The sequence below is a fragment of the Conger conger genome, chromosome 9 (assembly GCF_963514075.1).
Source record: "Conger conger chromosome 9, fConCon1.1, whole genome shotgun sequence".
In the NCBI taxonomy this organism is placed as follows: domain Eukaryota; kingdom Metazoa; phylum Chordata; class Actinopteri; order Anguilliformes; family Congridae; genus Conger; species Conger conger.
This window is the reverse complement of record NC_083768.1, coordinates 56514818-56527317: the sequence shown is the minus strand read 5'-3', so window position 1 is coordinate 56527317 and position 12500 is coordinate 56514818. Positions and strand designations below refer to the sequence as shown.

The following is a 12500-nucleotide window of genomic DNA, read 5'->3' as shown; positions in this document are numbered from 1 at the left end:
GGCTATGGAGATAATAATCGAGAGTACGAGTGGAAGCAATCGAAAGAAGCGGGAGTTTGGGAGTTTGAGTGGAGGTTGCGTGGATTAGGCTGAGCTAGACGGGCGCCCCGTTACCCATAATCCCCGGCGGGCTCACCTGGGCTTGGGCACCTGGTCCTCAGGGACGGGGGTCCAGGCCGACTCGCTGCTCTTCTGCTCCTTGAACTTGCCGTTGAAGACGCGCTCGATGTCATCCATGTAGAAGGCACAGACCGCCGAGCCAGTGATGCTGGGGGACGGACAGACACGGAGATACAGACACAGAGACACAGACACAGAGATACAGACAGAGAGACACAGACACGGAGACACAGACACAGAGATATAGACACAGACGGATGGACGGACACAGAAAGACAGACGGGACACAGACGGAAAACAGACAGAGAGACAGACAGAACATTTGACGTTAGTCCTCTATTCAGGAGTTAGTGTGTAGTTTAAAACTATTAATTTCGGCGAGGTTGCGAGAATGAATGGGAGTGAATGGGAGCTGGACAAATGGGAAATACGGCGACGTTGTCAGCGGTCGGCAGGGACAGCCGATGGCGTGAGCATTCACTCTAAGCAAATAAAACGGGGGGTAAAGCTCCACAGTCTTACAGTACATGTGTTACGCTAAGGTGAAATATCCCTTCAACACTTTTAACACAAGTGTACGTTTGTTTCTTGGGAATGTTTTCGGGTGACAAGAGTTCCGGAACTCCGCCGCTTTCAGTCATCAGCAGTGATTGTGACATCAGCATTGGAAGGTTCAGTTAAGAATGCCGGAATGTTGGGTTGAGAACAGTCTAATCACACATTCGCGCCCTCGCGCCTTAAGAGGAACATTACAGGGCGGTCCTGTCTCACTGTACTCCGCACACGGAGCAGGGGGAATCCCCGGAGCGCCAGGAAAATTCACAACCTGGCTCTTTCCATTTGCCACCTAATCATTCTCCGGGATAATTGGCTCAATAAAGCTTCCCCTTCTCCACCTCCGCTGATGTGTGCTGAATATTTGGAGAGAATAAACGGTTCATAATGCATCACCCGGGAAGGTGTTAAACATTCAGGAGTTCAGTGTTTAGAGTCGAATGTACAGGGTGTGAGATTCAGGGATCAGGGTTCAGGATTTGGGGTCTGGGGTTCAGTGTTCAGGGATCGAAGTTCAATGTACAATGTTTGAGATTTAGTATTCACTGACTTGTTCACTGAGTGTAAATCGAACAACCAAAACACGTTCCCTGTGGGCTCTGTCACCGATTTGCTCCCTCTCAATGCGAATGGACCAATTGGGGAGTACAATGTTTGGGGTTCAGGGGTCGTACAGGGTTTTAGAGGGAGGATTCAGGATTTACATTTAAGGTCTGAGATTCAGGGAATGGGGTTTGAGGTTCAGATACAGGGGAGTGTTTTCATGGTTCAGGGTTCAGTGTTGAGGGTTGGACAGTGTTCAGTGTTGGAGAGTGTTCAGTGTTGAGGGTTGAAGAGTGTTCAGGGTTAGAGGTTCAGTGTTCAGTGTTGGAGAGCATTGAGGGTTAGAGGTTCAGTGTTGAGGGTTGGACAGTGTTCAGTGTTGGAGAGCATTGAGGGTTAGAGGTTCAGTGTTCAGTGTTGGAGAGTGTTCAGTGATAGAGGTTCAGTGTTCAGTGATAGAGGTTCAGTGTTCAGTGATAGAGGTTCAGTGTTGGAGAGTGTTCAGTGATAGAGGTTCAGTGTTGGAGAGTGTTCAGTGATAGAGGTTCAGTGTTGGAGAGTGTTCAGTGATAGAGGTTCAGTGTTGGAGAGTGTTTAGTGATGGAGGTTCAGTGTTCAGTGTTGGAGAGTGTTCAGTGTTCAGTGTTGGAGGGTGTTCAGTGATAGAGGTTCAGTGTTCAGTGTTGGAGAGTGTTCAGTGATAGAGGTTCAGTGTTCAGTGTTGGAGAGTGTTCAGTGATAGAGGTTCAGTGTTCAGTGTTGGAGAGTGTTCAGTGATGGAGGTTCAGTGTTCAGTGATAGAGGTTCAGTGTTCAGTGATAGAGGTTCAGTGTTCAGTGTTGGAGAGTGTTCAGTGATAGAGGTTCAGTGTTCAGTGATAGAGGTTCAGTGTTCAGTGTTGGAGAGTGTTCAGTGATAGAGGTTCAGTGTTCAGTGTTGGAGAGTGTTCAGTGATAGAGGTTCAGTGTTCAGTGTTGGAGAGTGTTCAGTGATAGAGGTTCAGTGTTCAGTGTTGGAGAGTGTTCAGTGATAGAGGTTCAGTGTTCAGTGTTGGAGAGTGTTCAGTGTTCAGTGTTCAGGCTGACCTGTTGGCCTGGGTGGAGAACAGGCCCATGACGGCGGGCCTGCCGTGCACCTGCAGCACGTTGCTTAGCGACTGCAGAACGTCGAAGTAGAAGAACGAGTCCCCGGGGACCGAGCAGTTGAGCCGCGCCTTCAGGAACGAGGTCCAGTACCGCTCCAGAACCCGCGGGGAACCGCCGTTATCGTTCTTACACACGCGCGCCACCCGCGAGAACACCACCTGCACAGGGGCATGATGGGATAGGGCGGCGGGATGAGACACAGCAGAAATGACAGAAACTCTGCATTCACAGCATCAATAGAGTTGGCCGATTAATGTATTTATCTGATATATATGTACACGTATACAAGCTTCCATGCGTGTATATATTAGATTTGATTTATAATCCCAAGGGAAATTCTTGTGCGTCAAAGTTTACAGACAGACATGCAGCTTTCAGACAACACACTGCTGGACCCTATTCAGACAGACTCGTATTCAAAACCGAAGAGTCAAATTCCCATTCGGTTCTATACTTTTATGAGTTAATAAAAGATAAACATGCATTTAAAGAGCGGAGGGAGAGTGTGGCTGGAATCCACCAATCAGCACACGCTCCTTGTGGGTCCCTGTTGCTGACTCGCACCCCCTCTATATGAATTGCCCAATCAGAGCGCTTTCCCTGCGAGGTCCGTCACTGACCTGCGCCCTCAGTGTGAGCCAATCAGAACCCTTGTTGTTGGCAGGTGCAGTCAGATGAGCTCACCTTGCCCAGGGTGGTGTACTCCACGGCGATCTCGCTCAGGAAGAAGTAGACGTAGTTCCCGTACTCGATGGCGTGCAGAAAGCGGGGCTCTGGAACGCACACGCACACACACACACACACACGGTTTGAGGCGATCTCAGTGTGTGGGACTGCCGCTGTGCAGATAGTTTGCTTCCCTGCTCATTATCGAGGGAGCGGTAATGTAGAACAAGTGTAAACAGCAGGATGACGAGACCAGGCCATTCATCTTCCACAAGGAGAGGAATGACTCAATACTGTCACTGCTGTCTGCAGCGATGCATGAGAAGGGTTCACTGCATCCATTTCCTGTCAATCACCGACAGGTGTGAGCCAATCAAAATGTGTCGCTGTGCATATATGCCTGTGATTGGTCCTGGTCACGGAACCTTCCTAAAACCCTGAAGGCCAAAGTCCCGTCGCCATGGTTACTCATTAGACAGCTTGGGTCATGTGACTCACCTCGGAGCCAGTAGGAGGCGTATTATTGGACGTTTGGGTCACGTGACTCACCTCGGAGCCACTTGGAGTCGTACTTGACGGTGCGCAGGACGGGACTGCCCTCGCCCAGGCTGCGGTAGATCACCGCGTCGCTCGCCAGGAAGTCCGTCATGGTGGCCGAGTAAAAATCCCCCCCTGCGGGGACACGGAGAACCACTTAGTACTAACGCCAGTCACCTGTACAACACTTAGTACTAACGCCAGTCACCTGTAAAACACTTAGTACTAACGCCAGTCACCTGTACAACACTTAGTACTAACGCCAGTCACCTGTACAACACTTAGTACTAACGCCAGTCACCTGTACAACACTTAGTACTAACGCCAGTCACCTGTACAACACTGTACTAGCAGTACTAACGCCAGTCACCTGTACAACACTTTACTACAGCCACTCACCTGTACAACACTTAGTACTACAGCCAGTCATATGTACAACACTTAGTACTAATGCCAGTCACCTGTACAACACTGTACTAGCAGTACTAACGCCAGTCACCTGTACAACACTTTACTACAGCCACTCACCTGTACAACACTTAGTACTAAAGCCAGTCACCTGTACAACACTTAGTACTAACACCAGTCACCTGTACAACACTGTACTAGCAGTACTAACGCCAGTCACCTGTACAACACTTAGTACTAACACCAGTCACCTGTACAACACTGTACTAGCAGTACTAACGCCAGTCACCTGTACAACACTTTACTACAGCCACTCACCTGTACAACACTTAGTACTAAAGCCAGTCACCTGTACAACACTTAGTACTAACACCAGTCACCTGAACAACACTGTACTAGCAGTACTAACGCCAGTCACCTGTACAACACTTTACTACAGCCACTCACCTGTACAACACTTAGTACTAACGCCAGTCACCTGTACAACACTTAGTACTAATGCCAGTGTCCTGTAAAACTCTTAGTACTGAAGCCAGTCACCCGTAAAATACTGTACTAGTAATACTAAAGCCAGTCACAGTAAAATACAGTATTCTAACGCCTCCATTAGAAGGACAAGAGCACATCTACCTACACATGTACTTTTCACCCATATTTCATGAAGAAACGTCAGACAAACATATACTTTTAACAATCAATCAAAGACCGTATTCCATATGATTGTTTTAGAAGAAACAGATACGCTGTTCTTCTACCACTGTGCATGAAAAAACACGCCCCATATGATCATTTTAAGCAGTATGCAAACACTGTGAGATTGGCGTCCTATCTCTCCTCTCACAGTGCGGATTTGGACCATCAGTGACGCTCAAAATCTTAATTTCTTTTGTCACGTTAGTTGTTTAATCATGCACTAAACATTCTCATTTGACTCAAGAACTAATAAAGCTGGCTCAAAACCCCAAGCGATGAAAGCACAACACGCATTGGTACAAGGAAAAACAGAATCGCTGTTGTAATTCTTCAGGGGAATAACATTTTTTTTTTTTTACAGAGATGGAGAGGTTTATGCAAGACACTGGCATTTTTAATTACATAATATATAAATAAATACATTGAGGAAATGGAGATTCATTATAAATGAATGAATGCATTGCTGAGGTCCTGGGACTCACCGGCGAAGAGGCCCACGTTGGACTGGTGGGACTCGAAAGGGCAGCGGGCCTGTCCCACCACCTCCTCCCCCTCCTGCTCCAGACTGGACATCTGGGAGGAGACGCAAAAGACTGGGTCACCTCCCCCCCACACAAACCTGCACCTCCACTTGCAAGAGACCGGGGCACCTCCACCCCACACAAGCACCTCCACTCGCAAAGCCCAAGGAGGCGAAACGGCTCGATGGTAGGTAGGTGGGTAGGTATTAGATCATTACATTATATGTCATTTAGCTGACGCTTTTGTCCAACGCGACTAACAGTTGATTAGACTATGCAGGGGGACAGTCCCTGGAGCAATGTGGGGGGATAAGGGCCTCGTTCAAAGGCCCAACAGCAACATTTTTGCTGTTGTTGCTGTAACTTTTATTTCCCAAGCTTCATGCCAAATATGCCACGCAAAGAACAATTGTTGTGTTAAGCAAAATGCATTTCCTGGATAAAGTTGACAACTTCCTTTGGATTTTTAAAAGGAAGCTGTGTTTTGGTGGGGTCTGTTACAGTTCATTTAAATGTAACCTCTGAATCTGTCCTTGAAGAGATCGCACAGGGGGTATTTCAGCAAAGCTATTTTGGGCAGCTACTGTTTCTCAGGGACACAACCGCTGGGATTCAAACTTAGAATTCTGGCTCCAAGTTCCAATCCCTGAACCCCACAGCAGCCAAAAACCTGGATGAGTAACATGTGTTACCAGAAACCTGAACCCATTCCACCGCCACAACCCCACCTCCCCAAACCGTGTCCAGCTCAGCACCTGTTTCCGAACGGGTCGTTTGCCGTGGGCGGTACGCCGTAAATCTCCATGGCAACCATGCAGAGATTCCAGCAGGGCAGGGGGGTAATGTGAACGTGGCGGTGGGAGCAGCTGGAGACATGAACTACAGCCCCATATCCCTACTCCACAGGGACTACAAACCCTGTTCCCTGTACATGAACTACAGCTGCATATCCATAATCCACAGGGACTTCAAAACCTGTTCCCTGCACATGAACTACAGCCCCATATCCCTACTCCACAGGGACTACAAAACCAGTTCCTGACACACTGACCTTTTCACACCGACTCCTTCCCACTCCTGCTACAAAGCTCACAAGGGAAAGAACGGTTTAAAAAAAATAAATAAATAAAACAGGCCAGCTAGTGCAAACGCAAACCCAAGTCCTCAGGTTACCATCGACACAATGCATGAATGTCAACATTCCCCAGCCGCACGTTCTCAAATTTCATTATACATCTACTACAATTCAAAGAAGTTACAAATATATTACGTGATAAAAATAAAAAAATACTGATTTCCCTCTCATTTCTCCGGGCAGTTGTCGGTGGCGTCAGGTCTCCCAGCGCAGGGGAGGAGGGCGAGAGAGAAGGAGAGTATGAGAGAGAGGGAGCGAGAGAAAAAGAGAAAATGAGAGAGTGTATGAGAGTGATTATGAGAGAGAGAATGAGGCGGTATGAGGGAGAGAGACAGAGACAGAGAGAATGTGCTCTGCATTAAGATTTATCTGCCTCCTTCCTTTGGCCTGAAAGAGAGACACTCTGTTACGAGCTGTGGAGAGGTTTCTCTTCTGGATAAGCCATTGTGCGGGTGACTTCCCGACGTCTTTTACAGACTCCTCTTCCGCTGCCCCAGAAAGAGCCGCCGTTATCCGAACCGAGAGCGCCCAACCTCGCCTGCCCCCGCTGCTCGGCAACCCAAGAAAGGCCGCCGCCTCCAAACATCGAAACCTACGACTCCGGGGAAATTTACGCTCCCGTAAAACACCCGCGGGGATTCAGCGGGGACCTGAACTGAAGTTTGGGCTGCTTATTTGGAGGTTTTTTTTGAGGGGGGCGACCCGGAATCGCTGGGTCGACGTGTCGCTGTGACCTCACCGCGGGCGTCTGCTATGACACGACCTAGCCAAGACCCAGGTGCGTGTGTGTGTGTGTGTGTGTGTGTGTGGGTCCATTTCAGCTGGACCTCACTGCATGCGTCCAAATGGAAACGACTCCCTCCCTCGCTCCAAAACTGAGTCTGCAGGCACTCCAGCGCCTGCCCAATTTTATTATTGCTGCCGCGTCGAGGAGAGTCTCACCGAGTCGGAAATATCTTTTACAAGATATTTTACAAGGGAGGTCTAATCAAGAGGTAGCATCATGAACAATCTCACAGAAAACTGTCTTTTTATAATATGTGGAGTGAGCTGGAACTTTTTTGGGTTTTGAAACTTTTTAAAATTAGCTGGCAGAGAGAGGTGCACTTCAGGCGGCCGAAGCGGAGCTTGTACCACGGTAATGGCTTCCGCTAGGCAGATCAGGGCGGCAGATATTTCCTTCGCGAGATGTAGTCACACACTTTTCCCGGGACGCTGTATTTAAAAGGGAATGACCGAAGAGGCTTAGCTAGCTTCTGTCGGGGGTGATAAGATGCGGGACGGGTGGGGTGGGGGGGGGGGGGGGGGGGAGGGTGAGGTACCTTGTAGTTTCGGCAGGTAGGGTTGAAAGCGTTGGTCCCACAGGCAAAAAGAGTCTCGTCGTTTCGAGGCACCAGGACCTTGATGTAGTTGTAGCACTCATCCTGTAGAAAAAGAACAAAGTGGGTGATTCACTGCTTTCAAGGCTAGTTAATTAGCGGCTATGCTAGCAGTTCACTTTCAGTCGAATGGCAGCGATGTTAAAGGGCAACAGGAGCACTTGGTACTTTAGCTTGGGTTCAATTGCTTTTTACATTATAAGCGGCTCAGTCCTCGTTTGATACCCAACTGGAACTTAAACGACCATATTTCGCATTAAAATCACGAGGGCAGAGGCGAGTGTGAGGCGGATGGCCATCCATTCAAAACTCGAAAAATGAAATAATGTTGGCACACGAGTGCCACTATTTTGGAACAGGCGAGGTTGTGACATCACTGGCTCGATTCGTCTCGGCTGGCCCACATATTGCAAGATGGCTGACTTTCAACGAGCTCAAGGACCAATCATGACCAAAGACACAAAATACACAAACAAAAAACAACGGACAGACGGCCATTTTGTGTTGCCTGCGATAAGTATTGACGAACAAAACTCATGAATTTTCATGACCTACCTCTGATAAGACTACTATACATCAGTGAGTGCTTCCCTTTAATAGCGAATTCCCTGTTAGCCAACAGCCAACTGTGATCAAGAGCCCGTGGTGGCTGGATGTTTACAATGGGCTTTTCTACACTTCGGCAATTAGCAAGCCAGAGAAACCGAAACGGCATACGGTTACAAACAACCTATTTAGCATGATAATTACCAAAGCATTTACATTTTAATCATTTAGCAGAAGCTTTTAAATCCAGTCGCCAAGTAACAAGAAGTTCCTCAACAAGAGAAAAGCATTGAATCCATAAATATCAAAACAATCGCGTGTAGCACAGTCACCATCATAAACAATAGTCACAGCGAGTGCAGATTCATATTTTAGTTTTTTTCAGGTCCGGGAATCGAAACTCCAACTTTGATTAATTTATTTATGTATTTGTGGTTGTCACTGCCTTCAAAGGCAACAACAGGCATCCTCTGCGTTTGACCCAGCCTAGTTACTCAGGAGCAGTAGGCAGCTACAGTGCAGCGCACGGAGACCAACTCCAGTTCTGAGGCCAGCGCCCTGGTCAAGGGCAAAGGCAGGAGAATACCTTTAGGCAATTTAGACTCATTACTCTAACCTGCGTGTCTTTTCACTTGTGACACTGCACTCATAGTACATACAGTTTAGATAGCGTCCCTTCAATTATAATCGAATGCCGAGATTGTTTTCCACTCCAGCACCCCCTGCAGGTCGCTGAAGGTACTGCGCGATTGTTTCCGGGCGGCGGTACTCACGCTGTTTTTCCCGCGCACCATGCACTTCTCCACGTCCTTCGTCTTCCATGTCAGCTTCTGCAGGGGGGGTTAATCAATCACTCATCAATCAGATTCAACATGCATCACAACAGACAGTTAATGTCAGGTGCGATCGGCTAATGTTGCGGTGTTTTCAATCTGTCTGACCAACCCATAACCTGTCCCATATGCAGGATACTGAATCTATGTTTATATACCTGTAATCTGTTGCGTAGTTAAACTGTCTTACAAACCGATGACTCATCACCTTTCGTCTAGCAGACAGACAATCTGTTTTACGCGCGATATCTGGCACACAGTTGAGGAAACGGCCCACATGCTCTTCCTCATACCACACTCTTCCTCATACCTGCTGAGGCACGATCTGATCCGTCGAAGCGCTGAGATTCACAGCGAACACGTGGTCCCTGGGGAAAATAAAGAAGGGAGCTGTCAATCAATCTGGCCTTTTATTAGGGCAGGGCCTCTAACTCAGATGATGAAGACTATTGCTATTGCTACTGCTACTGCTATTGCTACTGCTATTGCTACTGCTATTGCTACTGCTACTGCTATTGCTATTGCTGCTGCTGCTGCTGCTACTGCTATTGCTGCTGCTGCTGCTGCTACTGCTATTGCTATTGCTATTGCTACTGCTACTGCTACTGCTGCTACTGCTACTGCTATTGCAAGAAGAGGAAGAAGAAGGAGAAGGAGAAAGAGAAAGAGGAGGAGGAAGACGATGAGGTAGGAGAGGAGGAGGAGGAAGCTGAGGAAGATGAGAAGGAAGATGGAGGTGAAAAGCAGGAGTCGTGAATAAGAGCTTGGTGAAAAAGCAATGGAAGACACAGACAGTGGAAAGCGTGGAGTAGTAAAGGTCTGCGTGGTTGACTGACCGGGCGGCGATGTAGAGCATGTGGTTGATGCGTAGCATCCTCTGGAAGTCCAGGCCCAGCCGGGCTGTGTCGTTGTCCGAGGGGAGGCCCCCGAAGGCGGGGTACTGCTGGGACCCTGGGGGCGGGGAGGGGGGAGGGGAGAGGGGAGGACAGGCTGTTAAACCCAAACCCCCGAAGGCGGGGTACTGCTGGGACCCTGGGGGCCGGGGAGGGGGGAGGGGAGAGGGGAGGACAGGCTGTTAAACCCAAACCCCTGCCTGCCTGTGGGAAACCGCTGCTGCTGGAGCACCCAGGCCCTGCATCAGAGTTCCAGAGGCCGTGGGTTACGGCTGCTCAAAGTCCAATTACTTTATGTTCTATTTAAGTTAAGAAGATGTGCATGTGAGTTTTCCATTAGAACTGGTCTCTCTCTCTGAAAAATACACACACACACACACACACACACACAGACACATGCACGCATACACACACAGACACACACGTGCACACATACACACACACACACACACACAGACACACACACACACACACGTGCACACATACACACACACACGCACACGTGCACACATACACACACACACACACGTGCACACATACACACACACACGCACACGTGCACACATACACACACACACGTGCACATACACACACACACACACACACACACACACAGACGTGTGCACACATACACACACACACACACAGACAGACAGAGACACACACACACACACACACACACACACACAGACAGACACCCATACACACATACACACATACACCCATACACACATATATACACAGACGTAAACAGTGTTACATAAGTGCATGGGGCCTGAGGCAGTAAACAGATAAACAGATTAAATAAAATAAAAAGGTAGTTCCTTCTGAAGTTACAGCGAGCGAAGGGAACATTTTCTTCTACAACTTCAGCTGAGCCTCACGCGAAAATTATGACATTATTCCACTCCGTGAATGCAGTCTGTTTAATCCATTAGACATGATTAGTTATCTGTATCCAGGATACAAGCCTCTTTCCCGGGGATTTAAAAAAAGTTTCTTTTTCTTTAAATGAAACTTCAGCCCGGGGTGAAGAGTCCAGTCCAGTCCGCTCCAGAGTCTCCGCTCCCTCTCCGCTCCCTCTCCCTCTCCGCTCCAGAGTCTCCGCTCCCTCTCCGCTCCCGCTCCCTCTCCGCTCCCTCTCCGCTCTCTCTCCGCTCTCTCTCCGCTCCCGCTCCCTCTCCGCTCCGCTCCCTCTCCGCTCCCGCTCCCTCTCCGCTCCCTCTCCGCTCCCTCTCCCTCTCTCGCTCCCTCTCTCGCTCCCTCTCTCTCTCCCTCTCTCTCTCCCTCTCCGCTCCCTCTCCGGCTCCCTCTCCGCTCCCTCTCCCTCTCCGCTGCCTCTCCGCTCCCTCTCAGAGTCTCCACTCCCTCTCCCTCTCCGCTCCCTCTCCGCTCCCTCTCCCTCTCCGCTCCAGAGTCTCCGCTCCCTCTCCGCTCCTGCTCCCTCTCCACTCCCTCTTCCGCTCCCTCTCCGCTCCCTCTCCCTCTCCGCTCCCTCTCCGCTCCCTCTCCGCTCCCGCTCCCTCTCCGCTCCCTCTCTGCTCCCTCTCCCTCTCCGCTCCCTCTCCAGAGTCTCCGCTCCCTCTCCGCTCCCTCTCCCTCTCCGCTCCTCCCGCTCGCTCCCCTCTCTCCCTCTCCCTCCCACTCCCTCACGCTCCCTCCCTCCCTCTCCCTCCCGCTCCCTCTCCGCTCCCTCTCCCTCTCCGCTCCCGCCAAAAACGCGGAGGCCTCAAAATCTCCATCTTTCCCCCCCCCCCGTCCCCGACTGTGTTGAACAAATTTCAGTCGAGTCTTCTTGTTTTGTTTTTTTTCTCTCCTCCTCAATAATTTGCAGTTCTTGAAATGGTAAAACGGCCGTCAATTCGATTTAAGGGAGCAAATAAAAGCAACAGAAAAGTTTCAAAACCGTAGAAACTTTAGCTCGATGCAAGAGTTAAGTGAGGCCAGAAAAGTTCGGGCCGGCCTACGGATTAATTATCAGAAGACTCGTTTCGAAGGAAAGGATAATAAAGGAGAACTTCATCGCTGCGCTGACATTAAAGCTGTAATTAATCGACGGACGTAAACCTTCTCCTCCTTCAGAGATGCTCAGAGACCACATCTCTCCGCCGGTCGGAGTCCAGGACGAGCCCTTGATGGAGTAAACAGAATAAATTTTGAGCAAAAGAAAAAAAGAAAAGAAAAAAGGCTGTAATTACAGGCTTCCTGTTCCTTGGCAACAGTCTTTGAATGCTAAAAAACCTCCTCTCCGCAAAATTGCTCCTCTTGCGGCAGTTGGCCCTTCTCTTTGTTACTTGGATCGGCCATTTTAAATCGGCATGTTTACCATCAAAGGAGTCCCAGCTTCCCTTTTCTGTCCCCCGTCTTCCGTCTCCAGTGCACCGCTCACCTCCCGGGACGGCAGACAGGCAGAACGTGATTTAGGCGGCCTGGCCGATTTGGGCTGTTGTGCGTAAGGGTCCAGATCGGATGGAATTGCAGCATAACGCAAACTAGGAAAATGGCCAATCGTCTTTTCAACAAAAC

The 12500-nt window shown here is 49.3% G+C and overlaps 1 protein-coding gene across 1 annotated transcript in view; it reads right to left on the bottom strand.

Annotated features, from left to right (window-relative positions):
• Window positions 1-12500, bottom strand: part of LOC133136647 (semaphorin-6D-like) — a 44371-nt gene that overhangs the window by 31219 nt on the left and 652 nt on the right. The window contains exons 2-10 of the mRNA XM_061254294.1: window positions 9918-10032; window positions 9392-9449; window positions 9022-9078; window positions 7646-7747; window positions 5150-5240; window positions 3579-3701; window positions 3048-3136; window positions 2304-2521; window positions 137-268 (exon numbers count right to left, since the gene is read on the bottom strand). Coding sequence (XP_061110278.1) covers window positions 137-268; window positions 2304-2521; window positions 3048-3136; window positions 3579-3701; window positions 5150-5240; window positions 7646-7747; window positions 9022-9078; window positions 9392-9449; window positions 9918-10032 — 985 coding nt within the window. The remainder of the gene's footprint in view (window positions 1-136; window positions 269-2303; window positions 2522-3047; window positions 3137-3578; window positions 3702-5149; window positions 5241-7645; window positions 7748-9021; window positions 9079-9391; window positions 9450-9917; window positions 10033-12500) is intronic.